Source organism: Acomys russatus, chromosome 8 (assembly GCF_903995435.1).
Source record: "Acomys russatus chromosome 8, mAcoRus1.1, whole genome shotgun sequence".
Lineage (NCBI taxonomy): Eukaryota > Metazoa > Chordata > Mammalia > Rodentia > Muridae > Acomys > Acomys russatus.
This window is the reverse complement of record NC_067144.1, coordinates 21,481,010-21,501,348: the sequence shown is the minus strand read 5'-3', so window position 1 is coordinate 21,501,348 and position 20,339 is coordinate 21,481,010. Positions and strand designations below refer to the sequence as shown.

Below are 20,339 nucleotides of genomic sequence, written 5' to 3'. Positions count from 1 at the left end.
CTCACTGCTTGGCTGGTTCTCATTTTCAGGTGTGTCCCGGTAAAAGAGAGTCTTACTGTGGTAATAAGGTGGTCTGAAGGTTTTATCTGCGACTCCCCAGCGAGGTGGGAAGATGACAAAGTCAGCAATGGCCACTCCAGGTCGCATAGACTTGGCAGTCAGCACTGTGAAAATGGAAGGGTCCTGTGAATACACAAGGAGAGGCTGGGTGTAAGATGGCATGGGATGTGACTGAACAGTGACAGCGTGTCACCTGCACAGGACGGTGTTTTCAAGTGACAGTTTCTGATTAAGTGAGCCAGGTCAGGCTGAGATATTTGGGCTCTGGTTGAGGTGCAGTCACTCATGTGACTGTCCTCTTGCTGTGATGGAAGAGAAATACAGTCACACCGGATAAGAAGCCTGCCGAGTCTACATCAGGGCACCCTATTACCCTAGAGCTCTGAGAGCCAGAGTGCTTCCTTGTTCTCCCAGGCTGAATGGCAGGGAGCTTGGTGATGCTCAGAGAATGCTGGGAAACAAAGTGAACAGTATCCATATCCTCATGTAGAGGTAGGTCTGCTTCTTGGCAGGCGGAGCATCAGAGGTGTCCACAGGCAAGAAATATCTGAGAGCCAGTTAACAAGGTCTGACTGTTGATGGACTCTCAGCGTTTGAGTGCTGCCTTTACCTGGTGGGCTGTAACAGGAGTAAGGAGGGGATATGGTGAGGGAGAGGATTATGCTTCTTCAAGAGCTTTAGACTCCTAGATGAAAACAAAACAAAACAGAACAGAACAGAACCAAACAAAACAAGATAGAGGGCTGGAGAGATGGCTCAGAGGTTAAGAGCACTGTCTGTTCTTCCAGAGGTCCTGAGTTCAATTGCCAGCACCCACATGGTGGCTCACAACCATCTATGGTGTGATCTGATGCCCTCTTCTAGCATGTAGGTGCATATGCAGATAGGGCACTCATTCATAAAATAAATAAATAAAATCTTAAACACACACACACACAACAAAACAAAACAAAAACCCCAAGATTCAATTGAACTGACAGCCGTGTCCAAGTTCAGACTCGGTGTTGGCATCCAGAGATTCATCAAAGATTGGGAATCCATTCTCTCCTCCTCTAATTCTAACTGGGAAAAGGAGAAAGTAGCTTTTTTTTTTTTTTTTTTTTCAAAATAACTCGGTCGAGTTTGTTTCTTGACAGTTTGTTATGTTTATGTAGTGCACTCTGCCTGCAGCACCCTCTCTTCTGGCTGCCACCCATTTTCATATCCTCCAACAGGACCAGGGAAAGAGTCAAAGACCTATGACCCAAGACAAATCTTTAAAAGTGAACAAAAGAAAGGAAGAGGAGGAAGGGCAGAAGAGAAAAGAGGAAGAAAGGGAAGGATTTTATAGAGCAATAGAGAAAAGATATGGAGGTACATAGTGCTTTTGTAAAGCAGGGGAAGGTTAAAGCCAGCAGCGCAGTGAAGGGTGGAGGAAGGGTGAGATGTGGTCCTGGAGCAGCGAGCCCAGGGCCAGATGGTGAAGAGTACCAAACCTCAGGCTGCAGAGCTCAGGCCTAATCCTAAGCCATGGAGAGCCCACAAAGGTTTTCTAAAGCAGTGGTAGGATGACCAGGTCTGAATTTGGGGGGAAATAACTACCTCAGCAGCACAGAGAAGATTAGATCTCTGTAAATTCAAATAAAAAAAAAAAAAAGTAAAATAAGACAAAACACAAAAAAGTCAACCCAACTCTTCTTGCTGGGAGATTACCAGTTTGGTTTGGGTTTTTTTTTTGAGGGGGTTATTTTTTTGGGTTTTTCCCCCCATTTGTCTTGGGAAATGGTCTGAAGCTATTAAAAGAAAGAAAAGGTGGGAAGGCTCAAATAGAGCTTTATCAAGGTCTCAGGATGCTTCTTCGTGGATGCTCTGGGCTTGGCATCTTGATTTTCTTTTTCCCCTTTGGTTTTATTAAGATTCACTGTTGTTCAGAAAGGTAGTTTTGTCCCCCTAGAGATAAGCTGAATTGGCACAGAGTAATCCCTCTCTCTCTGATCCTCTGGCTTCTGCCCCAATTATCCCTTAGCTTGTGGGTTAAGTTAATCTATTATGAAGTATATTGCAAAATGAACTTACCCTCGGGTCTCAGAACTAGCACTTTAGTGAGCATGTGGGCTCTTGGGAGTCTGTACCAGAGACCAGGGACCTATCTGTGGCCCCCTAATTGACTGAAAAATATGACCAAGTTCAAACATTAGGCTTAAAAAAAAAAAAAGAGCCCTCAAGCATTGAATCTTTGAGTAACTTTAGAAGGGGCCTGTCTTGCTCTTCACTGCCAACTGCAGCCACAAGCCCAGGCTGGTAAGCAGGTAGGCAGCCAGAGCCTACATGCCCCAGGTTGCAAGGTGGCCAGACCCTTCTGCAGAGCTGGAAATGATCTTTCCTCCTGACTTCGTTATTGTCATTAGTGGCTTTTCCCTTCCCCATCCATGCATGAGAGTTGTAATTACTCTGAGGAAAAGTAAATTAGGTTGAGCGTTCCTTGGCTTCCTCTTTTGCCATGTAATGTTTTCCTTCACCCAAGGACAAATAGTCTTGCTGAGGCTTTGCAAGGATGACCTTGAAAACTGTAGATCTATGTATGAATGCCACAGGCATAGTGTGGGTCCCTCCCATCCGAGGGCTGTCCCATCCTCAGGGTCCCCCGCCTGGCACAGACTTACCGCATGGTCAAAGGCCACTGCATTGATGACCATGAAGTTCTCTAGGTTGTACTTGTAGGGTGTATAGTTTCCATGCCAGGCCACAACGTTGAATGGAGAGACATCCTAAACACAAAAACCAGGAAGGCGGGGTCTTAGGACGGAAAGTTTTTGTAGCCATGATCTTAACCATACTCACGGGCATAACCCTTTTTCCTTGATGTTCTACATGTGATTCTATCATCCTTTGGCAGAATCGGAGCTCACAATCATTCCGTGGCTGGCTAGCACACCCTCGCCTGGGGCCTTGCGTTGCCACTAACCCCCTTTCCCAGTTCACAAGCTGCAGCTGTCAGTCTCACCACACGGACAGAAGCCTAGCACACTCATCAGGCAGTGCTTTTTCTTCTTCTTCTTCTTCTTCTTCTTCTTCTTCTTCTTCTTCTTCTTCTTCTTCTTCTTCTTCTTCTTCTTCTTCTTCTTCTTCTTCCTCTTCTTCGAAATTTTAACATAACTGCGGGAATCTGTAGATGCCAGCAACTCTCAGACAATCTGGGCTGCCCTCTGTTTCCTGGTGCAGCAGGCACCTGCTGTGATATTTCTCCAGGGTTTTGCAGCCTAAAGGAACTTCTCATAGACACACTGTCTGCTGTTGAGTTCAGGGAAGAAGACACTTCAAAGAGATCCAGCCCAAGCGTTTGAGATCTCAGAATGACATTAGCACTCTTTTCGGTTTTGTATTGGGTAGGAGGTCATGTCTGTGCTACACAGTATCATCACCTCCCTCACTGCTGCTGTGTGTCTTGTCAAGAAAGAGGATTCAAGGCAGAACATCCTAAAGTTCAGGATGCATGGCTAGTCAAAGCGCTTAGAATAAGAGCTTTGAGTGATCAGCCATGAACGGGATATGTATGTCAACCCCCACCCAGCCAGCCTAAGGCTCAAGGACCATTCTGAAGGAAGAGGCAGAAAGAATATAAGAGCCGGAGTGCGGGAAGGAATGCAGTGGAATGTTGCCTTCTAGCATGACTTGGCTATCAACCTAATGAACGCAAAGCAGCTGAGGGTACCAGCGCATGATGTGCACAAGGCCAAGCTAGCCTAAATTCTGGCATAAGTGCTATAGATGACCTCCAAGCCTCTGGGCATTGAAGATGTACCTCTGGTAAGATTCCTATGTTTCTGTGGATGGCCCTACACCTGTGTAATTATGGGATATAAACAATGAAAAATATTACAAGGTTAAAAATAATTAAATTAAAAATTAAAAGAGGAGAGTGGGGGTGGATATGATCATATGTCATTGTACTTATAACGTTATGATCTTCTCAAGAATAAAGGGAAAATGACTTTAGGGAAAAGACTGCTGCCAAAGGCACAGTTAGGGCTAAGTGGAAGAATTGAGGTATCCGTGTCTTGCAATAGTGGGAAGGCACTAGCATTCCTGGGCATGGGAAATAAAAATGGAAAATATTTCTCTAGGACTCCAGAAAGACATAGAACCATGAAGATGGTATGCTGGTTGGTATTTATAGCTCGTTCTCTGGAGAATCAAAGCTCTGATTTATCGTGTTTGATGGTATCTGGGGTATGGATACTCTCACTCTGATATTTTATTTTTCTCCCCAGCAATAATTTTTTTTTCTGGCGAAAAGTACATTGAATGCCTTTTCTCGTGATCTGGTTTTGAGGCCCATTGAGGCTGCTCTAGAAGAGCTGGTCAGGCCCTCAGCACTGTCTTACACAGGGAGGAAGCTGTGAAGAGATGTCCCACAATCCTCCCTCACACCGCCAACTTCCTTCCATCTGAACCCAACAAAAGACAGTAGAGTAAGGAGCCCAGGCTACTTTGTGGACAAATGCCAGCACCCCAGGGCACAGACCAATGCAGAGGAGAATGAACCAGTAAGACCACCCACTGTGGGAAGTGAAAAGCTTTCTATAGTCACTGCTGGCTACTGTCAAAATGGATGTTCTCTATCAGTTGTATTTAGGATAATAATCATCTGGGGAACGTACTTAAGTTTCATGTAGATTTCTACTTCTGGTCCCCCAGAAGGTGAGAGTATTAATGTAGGTATGAGCATTTTGTTTTTTATTATTTTTATTTTATTTATTTATTATGTATACAGTGTTCTGCCTACATTTATACCTGCAGGCCAGAAGAGGGCACCAGATCTCATTATAGGTGGTCGTGAGCCACCATGTGGTTGCTGGGAATTGAACTCAGGACCTCTGGAAGAGCAGCCAGTGCTCCCAACCTCTGAGCCATCTCTCCAGCCACGGTGTGAGCATTTTAAACAAGGCTCTCTGAGGGTTTCTAATACAAACGGTCCCTAAACAACTTTTGAAAATCTTGACCCAGAGAATATGAGAATGACACGTTGCTATTTGCTCCAGGACCTAAACTGAAATTTCAAATTGATTTGCCTTTGCTAGTTGGCATGGCCTTTTGGTACTATTCAAGGGGAAAAAAATATGTGCTAGGAAAATATAGATAGTAAATCAGAGAAATTAAAAAAATAAAGCAAACAAACAATAGTAATGGAAGGGCTATTTGGGTGCCTTTTATTATATGATTAATCTCTTCTAACATTGTGCGTTCAATATGTTAATGAAACGTAGTAATAGGCTGGCTGATGGTGCTCACCTGTAACCCTCTCTCTTGGGAGGTAGAGGCAGGAGGATCAGGAATTCAAGGTTATTCTCAGCTACAAAGCAAGTTCAAAGCCAACAGGGCTACATGAGACCTTGTCTCAAAACAAAACAAAACAAAACAAAAAAAAAAAAAAAAAAAAAAAAAAAAAAACAAAAACCAAACAAAACCCCCCCAAAAAAACCATCAAAGATCCATATAGTAGTATGGCATATAGTATATTGTCTTTTCCCTAGGGACAGTCTTACATAAGGGACAGAATGTTGTCATGTCTTAAAATTAATTTTACCTGATTGCCTTTGACGTCATGCCCTGAGTTTATTAGGCCTCTGGGTATAATTGAAGCCAATTAATTGTATTTGAAATAAGGTGGTCACTGAAGAATATCAATCTAGACTGGTCCTTATGGTGACTCGTTTTCTTTCTCAGAACATATTATGTGGTCCACATGTTATGTTTCCCCGTGTATTTTTAGAGACCCGTGCGCTGCAAAACGTCCGCTACAGATGAGTATAGAGTTCGTAACGTCTCGAATCAAACACTTGGGGGTTTTAACCCCGGTTCTGCCACTTCCGGGGACACTGGTGAATTATCGTCATCTGGCCCGGTCCCGTGGCTGTATAATTTTCAGTACCTTCGTGGTGTGATAAAGACTAAAGGACTCATGCATGGCAATGTACCCCATGCTGACCTTGCCTATTGACTGGTGCTCCCTAAGTCCACGTTCGCTCCCTGGCTACTGACGGCCTTACTGTACCTGTTTGGAAGCAAACAGCTTGCCCTGGTATTTATTAATCACAGTGTAGCCACCTGGCACTTGGCGATCTTCATACCAGGCAACAGGGATCAAGAAATCTCGAGGATTGGCCAGGCCGTTTGCTCCTGGAACACAGCAATGGGAACTCTATTTAGATGCTTCCTCAGAGTCAAAGGAAAGATGCCCAGAAAGGGGAAGGACTTCTAGGTCACGAGCCACTCCACAAATTACTTTCTTCACGCAAATCCTTGCTGGATTCCTAGCCGGGGCTATGGCTGAGCGCCTGCCCAGCATCTGTGAGGCCGTAGGTTCAATCCCAGGCAGCACAGAATCTGCTGGCTCCCAGGCTGGGAGATTTGTAGGAAGATCCAAGAGATTTGGTTGAGGGGAAAAAGAAAGAGAGAAAGAAAGAAAGAAAGAAAGAAAGAAAGAAAGAAAGAAAGAAAATGTCCAAAGTCTTCATAAGCAGAGTCCTCTCCTAGCCTTGTGGAGCAATTGTGGGTCCTTTGCTTTTTCTATGCATTACCTCATCACTCGTCACGTGCTACAGGTGAGGGAGAGGGCACGATCTGAGAGAGCTGCAGGTGTCTGTCCAAGGAAGCCCAGGGGACCCTGCAACCCATCCTTAGCCCTTGATCTCATATAAAAAGGTTATAAGCCTGGTAGGCCTCTGCCTGGTAGACAGAAGTCAAAAGCGAAGACTGTAAAGCTGCTGTCCAGCCTTAAAAATAATATCTGCCTGCCGTTCAGGGAGGAAGAATTAAAGACCTGCCTGCTTAGCTTTAGTTCAGGAGTGAGTGTTCCCTTCAGAGAAAGGAAATAAATCAAAAGACAAAATATGAAAAAGCATAAGTGCAAAAACATAATTTAACTTGGAGAGGAGAGGCCTGGGGAGTGTTTTATCATTTCCAGCTCCTGGGGTTTTAAAAAAAAAAAACAGCCCCCAGCTGGTTAGTAAATTATATATATTTTCCAGAGGGTACATGCTCCGTGGAACCTGGAGGCTCTGCTGCCTGTACAGCAGCAGGAAGCTAGACCAAAGCGGGAAGAGTGGGCGACAAACAGGATGACAGACCGCCCACCAGGGCTCCTGCTGCCTCTCTGCCGCCTCCCACCTTCCTCTGAATATTTGGATCCCCAGGAGAGTGACCAGAAGGCATAGGCTGGCCTGTCCTTGTTGCTCTGAAAAGCTGTTGACAAGGAACATGGAAGAACTGGGAGGAATGGCCCAAGGTGAAACCAGGGGACCAGTTTCTCCAGCCCTCTCCAGGAGAGGCTTGACAACGGTGGCTCCTAAGGTCTTGGCTTCCCTCCTGCCGCTCCTGCCTTCAGCTGTTGGAAGAATAGGGCCCTGGGAGAGCTTGTCTGGAAGTTTAAAACTATCTCGCAGGGGTGGTGTTTCTAGCTCCTTCATAGCACGGAGCTATACGAAGTGTGTGGCTTTTGTGAAGTGTTCTCAGAAGGAATGTGATGTTCCAAGGCCATGTGTCCCAGTCCATCTTTCCCTGGGAATAGAACCCAGGCCATTTTGTTTTTTTTTTAATTTTTTATTTTTTTATGGCTGGGAAACACACAGCTCATTGACTTAAAACATTATTCACAAAGCTTATTCTCATTTGCATACATTTGCTTAAGCTGTTCCCTTTCCTCTTTACTTCTCTTTAATATAACATCAACTATTAATCGAATCTCGGGGCTGCCAGGATGTGGCACAGTTGGTAAAGGGCTTGCTTAGCACGCATGATGCCCTGGCATCAGTGCTTTGCACTGCATGGGACTGGCCCCTGGTGAACATCTATAAAGCACCAGCACCCAGGAAGTACTGGCAGTAGGCTTAGAAGTCCAGGGCCATTCTCAATATAGAGAGTTAGAGGTGAGCCTGGACTATAAGAGAGCCTGACTTAAAAACTAAAAAAAAAAAAAAAAGAATTTAATCAAATTATCAAATTTCATCTTTGGTAAGAGCTATTTTAGTGATCCTTTTCTACGTTGCTTGTAAGACATGCATCTAACCAGAAAACCATCATATGCCTTTATCACCATCGTTTTTGGCCATGTCATTTTAGAGACACTTATAATAGATTGGCTCGGGTTGCTTTCTGTTGTTCCTGTATTTTATCGGAAGACACTGGGTCCAATGAAGTTGCCTGGAGAGAAAAGCTGAAGCCGGAAGGTGAGAGTGAGGAAGAGGTGGGAGGAGCTGGAGGCTTAGAACTGAGATTTACCGATGGGTCCCAGGTCAGGTAGCTCAAAGTGGACGCCGTAGACCTCCAGGATGTAGCCCCTGGTCTCCTCGAAGACATCGACGCTGAACCGCATCCCTCTCTGGAGGACAGGAACACAATATCGAGCCCTCCATAAATCACATTCTTGCAGTTGTATGCAGAAGTAAAGTGTTTCCACGTACGGTGTGCCAGGCGAACAGATCGGGAGATGGGTTACAAAGAAGAATCTAGGCCCTAATCATACCCATAATGAATGTCTCCCTGGGTCCAGAGAAATCGGCAGGCTCGCATTAGCTGTGCACCCTCCCCTATTTCCGATACAGCCTCAAGCAGGACTCCAGCCATTTCTTGCTTTGTGTGTGCTGTATAAAACAAAGCAGGCACTAAAGACTTCTGTGTAACACTCACTCCTTCCTGTTGCCCAGACGTGACAGAGACATTTCAGTGTTAGAAATAGCAGCAGCTGAAACATCTGATTGCTCTTAAATTAGGGAGAGGCAGTGGGGAGAGGGGGCTCATTACCAACCTGAATGACGCAGATCTCATTGGGCTGCAGGGCCAGCTTGCCAAACTCTGTGTATATGAGAAGCTTCCCTTTCTGGGGAACTGGCAAAAAAACAAAAACAAACAAACAAACAACAAACAGTGCGGTGGTGAGCAGCCCTGTTCAAGAGAGAACAGGAAAGCTTGAAGGGCTGTGTTTGATTGTCATTGCAAATGAGAAGACCTTTATTGTGCCCCTTGGGAGTAAATTATATTCTGACATCGTCAATTAGCTATTTTACTGCCTAGAAGATTCTGAAAATTCTTCCAAACCTCAATCTTCTCTCCCTACTTGGAGGAACTTGTATATACACACCGTTGTGAGTTGACCCAAAAGGGTCATAGAAATAGCATGGAAAATCACCCTTTTCTGACAGTTCACTGGGGAGGCTGGCATTTACATGGCTGCTGACTACATGAAAACGTTCACATCCAAATACTGATAACCCGCAGCGCCAAAGGGCTTTGGAAGACGAGACTGATCTCTCACAGGCCTTAGATTTTTACATGGGCTCATATCTCGTGGTCATCGGTGACAAATGGGCTTTCCTTGGGTGAGTTTAAAAGCAAATAGGATTTTCCTAATAAGCTAGTCACATGTTAGTAGCTTCATTTCATTTCAGCTGCCAAGATCTCCCACACCAGAGAGGTCCAGCAGAGACAGTCACGGGCAGAAAGCCCAGGACAGACATTAGACACTTTGAGGTATGCCAGAAATCTTTTCCAGACCACCAGTGCTGTCCAGACCTCACTGCTCTAGAAGGTACTTCATTTAATAAAACAGATGGGAGATGGCAGGCAAATAAAATGAAACAAAACAAAACAAAACAAGAAGACAAAACAGAAACAAAACCCGGAATGTAGCTCGGGGCTAGGGGATCAGTTAATCTCACCAATCAGGAACTTACCAATCAGGAAATCCCCATCTGAATTGTAAAAACATCTGAAACAGACAGAGTGATTTCTGTGATTTTCAGCTTTAACACACTCTGGACAAGTTTATTCATTCTACAAATTATTGTTTAGTGCCTACCACGGGCCATAAAGTGGCTAGCAGAAGCCGCGCCGCGGGGCTTAGAGTCTGGCGGACTCCAACAGGAAACACGCAACGGCAGGACTCCATCGCCGCCGCAAGGCACAGTGGTGCTGTTAAAGTCAAGTTCTGGGGCATGAAGGAATAGGGACCTGCACTGGTTTGGGGAGACACCAAAGGCCTTCTCCTTACAGATGACACAGCGGACAAGAGATCGGACGGCATCATCTAGGCAAGAGGAGAAGAAGCTCCAGGCAAAGAGGCAGACGCAGGGTCAGGGCAAGTTGCGAAAAGTACAGGGCGGTCAGTGCGGCATACACGGAGAGAAGGGAGGTGGCCCAATACAAGTCTGGGCTCAGAGGGAGTTCTCCCGTGCTTCTCATAGGGCTGTGATCTTGGCCTTGGTTCCTGACTCAGAAAACGGAATAGCTAAGGCAGGGGAAATAGGTCCCCAGTCAAGAGCACTTGTTTCTCAACTAGAAGAGCCCAGCCGTTTTCCTAGCACCCCTGTGATTGCTCAAACTGTCTGTCTTCAGTGCCAGAGGATCCAACACCCTCCACACAGGCACCAAGCACACAGGGCGCACAGATCCACGTCCAGGCAAAACATCAATACACACAGAGTAAAACATAAATAAAAACAACGTGTAAGAGCGGAATAGCTCTCACACGAGTTCACTAAGCAGCAAGCTCACAGTACAGCTTGCGGAACAACAGTGTGGTTCTCAGCCCTCCTAACGCTGCAGCCCTTTAATACAGTTCCTCATGCTGTGGTGACACCGCCCTTCCCCCCGCCCCAACCAGAACATCATTTCCGTTGCTTCTTTCTAACTCTAATTTTGCTGTTGCTATGAACTGTAATGCAGATGTCTGAGAAGCAGTATTTCTGATAGGTGGCCCACCCAAAGGGATCTCGACCCACAGGTTGAGAAATGCTGTCCTAGAGGTTCTTTGCGAAGCTGACATGATGATCTAACTCTCCAAAGAAAAGGCATAGATACCATTTACTTAAAAAAAAAAAAAAAAAAAAAATGGAGAATATAGGGACCAGTGATATAGCCCACCGAGGCTGAGGATGTGAGTTTGATCCCTGGGACCAGTGTGGTAGAAGGAAAAACGTGGCTCCCTCAAGTCATCCTCTGATTTCTAAACACATGTGCTGTGGCAATGCACCTCCTTTAAAAAAAAAAGTATATAAACTAATTAATGTACAAAATATTAAGCTTACATGACATTCTTGTCTTTCTCACAAGAGTCAGTTAAAAATAGAAAAAAAAATTTTTTGTTTGTTTGTTTTTTGAGACAGGGTTTCTCTATGTAGCCTTGGCTGTCCTGGACTGGCATTGTAGACCAGGCTGGCCTTGAACTGACAGTGATCTGCCTGGGATTAAAGGTGTGCGCCACCACGGCCCGCCTAGAAATTTTTGCATATCAACATTTTTCTGCCAAGGGAACAAGTAGGAAAGAACAGTGTTATTAAGTCTTTTCTCTCTGGCCAACAGGCACTGAGCTTCTCACCTGTTCTCCATGGAGGAGTTACACAGGAAAATGTGGACAGCAAGTCCATTGTTTGACTTGATGTCTCCGGCTCCGCATAAGGTGTGCAGGCCCTGGGAGAGGAAGGGGAGGGGCCAATGAGTAGTACGGAAGAGACTCAGCCCTCCCCGCGCACCTCCCCGAGAGTCACCAAGCAAGGTTTTAGTATTCGTCCCAGGGGCCATTTGGAATGTAGACTGCCTGGGATGTACTGACTTACACTTGGTAGGCTGGGTCCCATCCCTGCTGATAGCCGGGACCTTGTTTGAACTCCCTCAATGGCCACAGCAGATGAACTTACAGAGCGTGCACTAATTTCTTTAAATGAATCGGAGACTGACATTTTATTATGGTTAAGATAAACTCGGAGGAAGGGGGTAATATGTGTTAGAAGGATTCTGTGAGGAGAAAGCCTGGAACATCACTTCACAGCGCCCCTCAAGTTACCAGACCCTGGGAGCAGCTCTCTGTTGTGAAGAAGGCCAGCCTCCACCCCCCAACCTCCACCCCCACCCCCGCCACCCCGAGCAGAACAGAGGAGAGCAGAAGACTGCAAATCTTTCTGGTATGGACCAGATGACCCACAGTACCAAAAGCCCTGCCATAGGGCGGGGAGTGGGGGTGGGGTGCGTTGAGGGCTAGGGGAGTGAAGCCAAGACCTCTTACAACATAACTCTGCCCCAAATCCGCAGGCAGGGAGCCCAAACAGAGAAGGTTCTGTCCCTCAGGTAGCCACAGCTCACACAGGAAGGGGATTTATTTATTTATTTTTCTATTGTCACTTAGTGGATAAGTCTGAGGTCTACTAATTCACAAGGTCTGAGGACACTTGGAAGGATAAAGGCTTCAGGATGATGTAAACAGTCTGGGCCATAGCTGTGCGTCTGAGGGTGCCCTAAGCAAGCTGTGAGCCAAGTTGGCCCGCAGAACTCTACCCTGTCCTCTTGGAGCATTACTTCCTGACAGCTCTAGTCCCTTCTCCCACACACTTCCTGCTGCGGGCGCAGGTGTCCCAGGACTGCCGGTTCTGTCCTCACCAGGCTGCCACACTTGAGTTGGTGCATTCAAGCCCAGGTTATCTATTTCAGGGCTGTCAAGTTTTTGGATGGGAACATTTTTTAAATGTGTATGTATGTATGTATGTATGTATGTATGTATGTATGTATGTATGTATTTTTACTAATATAAGTGAGATTTACCACTTCCTTTAAGTGTTATGAATGCAGACAGCAAGCCACAGGAGCATACGAAGTGCTTGTAACTTTGTCAGTGACTGGGACAGTTTTTATATCTGTATATCACAGGTGTCTCAGAATACCATCTGGGCTCATACTACAGAGACTGGGTTTTCCCGTAGGTCTTATGGTCTAGTACGTTAACCAGGGGGCATGTTTATAACTGTAAAACAAAAGCTATTTTTAAAAAAATATTTTTATCATTGTATTTCAACATAATTGTTGGGGTAGTTTGATGCAATTTATTTTATCTAGTCAAAAATTCAGGTGATGCCAGGTGTGGTGCCTCATAGCCAGTAATCCCAGCATGTGGGACTGAGGCAAAAGGATTGTGGAGAGTTCAAGGCCAGCCTGAGCTGCAGGGGGAGATCCTGCCTGAACCAAACCAAACCAACCAACCAACCAACCAACCTCCCCTCAAGTAAATAAATAAATAACTAAATATGTAAATAAAAACAATTTTCACCAGACCATCAAAGGCAACATAGATCAGAAAGGTTAAGTGTGCCCAACCTAACCCAGGAAGGGGCACTTGAGGAAGGAAAGTTTTACTCTCATCGGCTTTTCTATGAGGTAAAAAGCTCCTGGGTGCCCTTTGATGTCAGGAGACATATGGTGCCTATAAAAAAAAAAGGCATCCCTCTGCCAGCCCCCATGCTACACACAGGTGGCTTTGTCTCGGCCGCCTCCGGTTTAGGCTGCTCTGCATGACATTCAGACTGCAGATGGCTAGATCACTCACCACAGGACAGAGGTGGGCAGTGGGAAAGCGTGGGGGATATTGACTTACACTCACAAAGTCCACCTTCTTCTGAGATGCTTTCGGAATCTCAAATGGTTTCCATCTCAGCTGGAAAAAGAAATAACCCGTTCAGGAAAATGACTTCGTAGGGGGAAGCCATAAGATTATTAAATAGATTCAATTACACAGAAGAAAAAGGACAACTGTTCCTCCTGCAAGGTTCTGGCCATTTGTGATTGTGTTATGTTAGAGCTAACCTCTCTCTCTCTCTCTCTCTCTCTCTCTCTCTCTCTCTCTCTCTCTCTCTCTCTCTCTCTCTCTCTCTCTCTCTCTCTCTGTGTGTGTGTGTGTGTGTGTGTGTGTGTGTGTGTAAATTCTGTAGCAGTATATGTCTCTGTGTGTATGTGCTATAGGAGTGTGTGTCTCTGTGTTTAGGGGTGTGCATGTTTGCATGCTCACTGTAGGGGTGTGTATTGTATATGCTATGGGGGGGTCTCTTTCTTTTCCTGTGCGCTGTAGGGGTGTGTATATTTGATATGAATGTAAAGTATCTTTATTCTTAGCCCTTTCAATTATAAAAACAAAGAGAAGCCATCGCTCCCTCTCCCTGAAGGTGTTTCTTTTAACATTTCGCTCTGGCACATCTGTGACTTTTGACTGATGCAGCTTTCATGCTATTTATAATCAGCTCCCTTTCCTAGCACGCCAGCATCTCTGTGTGGGCTCCTGACACTGCAGGGGAAGGCTCTACTTCTGCTACCAGCCCTTGGAGTTTTGAATTATTTCCTTAAGAAAGAGAAAAATGCATCCACGCTGAGATTGGATTTGGTAAATGCAGTGGCCCGCTAAATTTCTTCCCCAAACCTTGCGTTTGTCCAGGCTGCCCAATGGTCCCCCCCCCCCTTTAAATCGCCGTAATCTTTAATTCAATAATGAGCTGATCTAAGGAAGCGAGGAGAAAAGTCAGCAAGCGCAGGCCCTGCTCAAAGCATCAGCGCAGTGTTTGTTAATCAATGCAGCACAGGGCCTGATGCAGCCAGGCTGGGAGCACCGTCTGCTCCGCAGCCCAGAGCACGTTGTCTGGAGTGACCTGCATCCTGGGGCTAGCTCCATGGGCTCTTACACCTGGCCGGTGAAGGCTGAATGGCTAGGGGCTCCATCAAGGACCTGGACCCTGCTCATTCTGTACTTTGAGAAGGCAGCCAGGCGGAAAAGTGAGCGAGCAGCGAATGGAGAGGGTGCTGCCTGCCGGGATTATCCTGCCTCTGGCACACAGCAGTCAGGCAGCATCCATCATTTCTCAGAAGCGGAAGGGGATGATGACATTCTGAGAGCTCTACAAAATGATGCAAAACATGGCAGAGAGAGAGAGAGAGAGAGAGAGAGAGAGAGAGAGAGAGAGAGAGAGAGAGAGAGAGAGAGAGAGAGAGAGCGCCCTGAGATTGTGCAAGAGGATGCAGGAAGATAACCTCAGGCCTGCATATGGTCATGATGATACTTCTTGGGACACAGGAGACAGGGACCTAGAGTGGGCTTCTGCTCATTGCCATGCAGGTGGGACATTCTGTGCTGGCTAACTCTTTGTGGTCAGTCTGCCCGATGCATAGAGAGATGCTTAGCTCTGCCCCCTGGCTCTTGCCCATGAGATGCCAGTTGCATTCCTTCATGTAGCATCTCAAAACTGCCCCGCCCCACCCCGCCCCCCTGCAACCCCGTTTAAGTCAGTATCCTACTGAGAATTACAGACATAGAAGAAAATCCCCTTGACTGCAGAAGGCCCATAGCTAAGCACTGAGCACGCAGGATGATGGTGTGTGTGCTGGCGATAAAACTCAGAACTCTGTGCGTGCATAACACATGCTCTGCCACGGGGCGACATCCCCACTATAGCACCTCTGCAGCTTTAGGGGTGGCCATGGTCTACCCTGAACCACTGCCTAGTGCCTCTCTCTCTCTCTCTCTCTCTCTCTCTCTCAGCAGAGAAGGAAAATCACCTGAAAAAGAGTCATCATTGTAGATTTCCCAGAGGAAGATATTTAAGTACCAAATCAATCGTTGCCCTGGCAACCATTCAGTGCTAACCAGAGATTCTCAACCCTGGGTACCCATGAGACTCAACTGGACAGCCTTTGAAACCAAGACCAAATTAAATTGGAACCTCTGGAAATGGGACCTAGGCACCAGGATTTTTATAAATGTTTCTCTATGTGTCACTAACCAGCACTCAAAGCTTTGGTGACTACTGCATTGTAGAACCAAGCCACTGTGCTTAGAGATGTCTCCTCAGTCAATCACGCAATACACCACCTAGACAAAGCAAAACCTATTGCAACATCTCAAGCCAGATACGGCGGTGGCAATGCGAGATTTCAGATAGCAGTGGTGATTAAATAATCCAAGCTTAAGAGTTAGTGGATCGAGGCTGGAGAGATAGCTAAGAGAACTGGCTGCTCTTCCAGAGGACCCAGAGCTGGGTGGTGGTGGCGGCGGCGCACGCCTTTAATCCCAGCACTCAGAAGGCAGAGGCAGGTGGATCGATGTGAGTTTGAGACCACCCTGATCTACAAAGCAAGTCCAGGACAGCCAAGGCTACACAGCAAAACCCTGTCTCGAAAACAAAGAAACAGAAAACAAAACAGAGGACCCGGGTTCAAGTCTCAGCATCTACATGTCAGCTTACAATGGTCTGTGACTCCAGTTCCATGGGATCCAACACTCTCACACAAATAAACATGCAGACAAAACACCAGTGCACATGAAATAAAAATAAAACATAAAAACAACAACAACAACAAAAGACTTAGCAAATCAAAGGGAAAAAGAGAAGGACAAGGAGAAAGGGAGGAGAGAGAGATATTAGGGAAACTGCACCGTAGCAAGTGAATTGCTGCCGGCCTCCTGGTTATTACACTAGGACCCCTGTGCAATCTGCCTCAAGGTCAGCATCTGTTGTGGGTAGCCTTCCAAAGTCTCCCATAGCACTCTGGTTTTCAAGCCACAAAGACAGAGAGGCTGAGGCGGTGGGTGAAAACGCAGCTATGTGCTGCTGTAGGAAGCCTGCCATCAACAGGGCCCACATTCCAGATGAAGCAATGGCCCCCATGAGCCTTTCCTCAGCCATGCTAAAAATGATCGCCTTCAAATGACAGATGGCCCAGGGAGAAGAAGAATGCATCTGTTGGGTCTGATGGCCGTGGGCTGTGCAGAGCCCGCGTTCAGACGGTAAGGAGCCTATCTCGAGAGGAACAATAAAAATCCAGAAGTCGTTCTGAGAAGCTCTGGACCCACAAGAGGAATTCAACCTTGGATCATCAGGCTAGAGGTTTTAGTCAGGAGCCCCGATGCGATATTCTGATAAATATGAAGAGAGACAGACAGAAATTGGCCTTGCAGTGCTGAACAAAACATTCCCTGCCAAGGCCAGAAGCTCAGCCCAGTGCGTTTGCTGCAGAGAGGGCCTGGCTAGAGGCCGATGACGTATCATTACGGGTTGGTAACCTCATCCAGGAACCCTGAAGTCACTTGTGGGTGAAACCCTGACCACAACGCTTAAGCCAGGGCCAGCAGCAGCTGTGGTTGGAGGAGGTTCAGGGTAATCAGTAGTGCTGCCTTTTAGACCAAGGAGGGAAGTGGGGGTGGGGTGGGTAAAATAATGACTCACAGAAGTCTTCAGCAAAGCTAGCAATCTCTGGAGAAAAGGAACTATAGTCTATGTGGGGAGAAATTAGGCTTTGATGGATCCACCGGAGGTCTTTGGAGCAATGGGCAAGAGCATAGGGAAAGAGGATCCAAGTGGCAATAATTTATTTGACTTTGTAAAGTCTTTCATGGGACTCCCCGCCCCCCAGCCCTTGGCGCAAAAATATGTCATTGTGGATGGAACCCAGATTCCCAATATGACTTTGCCCCTGAATGCAAAGCTGAGGCTTTTAATATTTACTGTCCAGTGTTATGGTTTAAATGTGTTAGTCAGCCTTCCATTATGATAATGAAATACCTGAGTCACTTAACTTATAAAGAGAAAAGGTTTATTTTGGCTCATAGTTTTGGAGGTTCCAGTATAAGATTGAGAAGCCCCAGGCTTTGGGCCTCTGCTGTGGGTGGATATCATTGATGGAGGTAAATCATTCACTGCATGAGCCAGGTTGCAAAAGGGAGAAAGAAGAGAGTGAACTTCTGTAATACCCTTTGAGAATAGACCATCGCCCGTCCCCATTGACCTAAAAGCCCCACTGCCCATCAGTGCCGCTTTGGGAACCTAGCCATTTCATGTGCTCCTTATCCAAACCATAGAAAGTTTCATATGTGTAGCAAACTTAATCCTAAAATTCATAAGGCAGCGGAGTAGGGTTTTGGGTTAAGATGAAATGAAGTCATTCAAGTGTGTGTGTGTGTGTGTGTGTGAGAGAGAGAGAGAGAGAGAGAGAGGGAGAGAGAGAGAGAGAGAGAGAGAGAGAGAGAGAGAGAGAGAGAGAGAGAGAGAGAGAGAGAGAGAGAGAATGCTCCATGGTGGTATTAAAAGATGAAGAAAGAACCAGACACTCACAGCCTCTCTGTCTCACCATGAAGAGCCTTCACATTATGGTTCAAGGAGAAGGTCATCACCACATGCCCTCACCATGCTCTCAGACTTCCTCAGCTTCTATACCTCATACTAAATAACCCCCCTCCGTTCCTTATGAATTACCCCGACTCTGTTATTTTGTTAGAGTAATAGAAAATGGAACCAAGTGAACTCGAGTGTAACTCAGTTAGGAGAACATTTGGATAGCCTATATGAGGTTCTGGGTTCAATTCTTAGCACTAGAGAAATGGAATAAGACCTTTAGCACCTTGAATAAACCACCAGAACTCAATAGTCTCCCAATAAATACGTGTGGGTGGCTTAATTCTCACAGCTGTCTGAAATACTTGCAATTATAGTTGTCTTTGTTTTCTTTAGGTTAACACACAAAAATGGGTTCCAGTGTGAAATTTGCGCACATATCTACCATACTTACAGCCTTGGTATCACTCTTTATCACCCCCCTCCCCACCCTCCTTGGTGCTCGTCTCTTCTTAGGCATCAGAGCATGGACGGCTCAGTCTTTGCCACTTAAAGTGGCACTAACATGTCTTACTCCCTTTGTCAACTGTCGTCACCTTTAGTACTTCATCATCAGCCCGTTTGGATTTCCTTCCCTCCGTGGTCCTAACCCCAGGCCTCTTCCACTTAATCACCTTTCAAGCTGACTCTTATTTTCTGGTCCTCCGTTGCTGGGACACCCTGTCTTAGTCTGACTCCTGGGATCCCACCTGGGCTAAAGTCCCACAGTCTCCGCATCCCTGTCCAATCTCCCTGAAGTGAACCCACTCATACAATATTTATCAAACAAGATTTTATGTTGGGTTTGGAGGCCATGCTCTCTGTGCTCAGGGAGCACATTACAGAAGACCCCAGAGGGTGAGGATTCCCCAAGTAGGAAAAAACAAAAAAACAAAAAACACAACAGATTGTGGAAATGACTTTGAGAGAGGAGTAGAAGTAGAAGCAGTCCTTCAGGGGCACGTCCTGGCACAAGGCCTGTTTGACGTCCCAATACATGGAAATAAGAGATGCAAGCAATGGAATCATTTGGTTTGCAGACAGCTCCAATATCTTTACAAGGAGTGAAATATTAGCTGATAGAGATGAACCATACAAAAGAGCTAGCAAGATGTCCAAAAAGGGCTGCACGAGGCAATGTGCACTGCAGTGCTGGCCAGCGCCAGCAGATGCATTTAGGGAAATGCAATCCTGCCTATTTATAGGATGGTGAGATCTGAGTTACCAGGGAATACATTCAACAAACATTTGCAATTTTTGGAGATAGGTATGTGCTAGGTGCTGCCAGAGAGAGACCCTGGAGACAGGAGATCCTCTCAGGGACCCTGAGAAATGCTCAAGAGTTTACTGGAGGAACACAGTATTTATATTTAAGACCAGCTTTAAATATTTGTAGGATTTTGATGGATAGATGTTTATAAGAGAAGAGAAAATTCCAGGAAGACAAAAAGCATGAAACATCAAAGCAAAAAAGCTCATCATATTTTCCTGGAATGGTGATGGTCCAAGTGTAACTGTTAAGCGGGGATAAGACAGGAAGTAGAACATTGGTTCTCAACTTGTGGGGGGAGGGGAAGAGAGAGAGAGAGAGAGAGAGAGAGAGAGAGAGAGAAGCACACACACACACACACACACACACACACACCTTTTGGCAAGCTCCTATATCCAAAAATATCTACATTATGATTTATAACAATGGCAACCTGACAGTTATGAAGTAGCAACAAAAATAATGTTATGGTCGGGGGTGGAGGATGCCACAACATGAAGAACTGTATTAAGAGGCAGCAGTGTTAGGAAGGTTGAGAGCCACTGACGTAGAGGCCTTAAAAGCTCACGGCAGTGCATCATCAGGGCTCTTCCTCTCCTGTGCAGGCACCTGCCCTTGACATCCCGGGCAGTGTGGCTACAGAACGATTGCAGGATTTTAAGACGTTTGTATAGATGAGACTAAGCTGAATCAGGCATAGGATGAGGATGCCAATGGGTGGATTATGAGGCTGTTACAATAATCCAGGTAAAGGTAAAAAAATGAGGTCTGTATTCTCCAGAGTCAAGGAAAAGAAGGAGAAAAACCAGAGGTACCTCAGAAGATATTCTACAGATTTTCCTAAAGTGTGATTTGTGCTTCGATTTATTTTTTTAAAAATGAGCTAGAAAATGCCTCAGTTGCTCAAGAAATTCTTCCTATTGGCTCATCTCACTCAGACATTCTTCGCCCCTTTGTATGGCAAATAGAATCCAGCAAAAGGGGGGATTCACTAGTTAAGATTTGGAAGAAAAGAGTGTGGAAGAATATTATGGTCTGGATCGACCCCCCCATTCATATTTCCTTATCCCCAGACT

General features: G+C 45.9%; 1 protein-coding gene across 1 annotated transcript in view; it reads right to left on the bottom strand.

Annotated features, from left to right (window-relative positions):
• The window catches only part of Hgd (homogentisate 1,2-dioxygenase), a 50,247-nt gene that overhangs the window by 8,220 nt on the left and 21,688 nt on the right, over nt 1–20,339 (bottom strand). Inside the window, exons 5-12 of the mRNA XM_051149892.1 lie at nt 13,457–13,516; nt 11,414–11,505; nt 9,771–9,805; nt 8,846–8,925; nt 8,320–8,419; nt 6,095–6,219; nt 2,703–2,807; nt 57–183 (exon numbers count right to left, since the gene is read on the bottom strand). Coding sequence (XP_051005849.1) covers nt 57–183; nt 2,703–2,807; nt 6,095–6,219; nt 8,320–8,419; nt 8,846–8,925; nt 9,771–9,805; nt 11,414–11,505; nt 13,457–13,516 — 724 coding nt within the window. The remainder of the gene's footprint in view (nt 1–56; nt 184–2,702; nt 2,808–6,094; nt 6,220–8,319; nt 8,420–8,845; nt 8,926–9,770; nt 9,806–11,413; nt 11,506–13,456; nt 13,517–20,339) is intronic.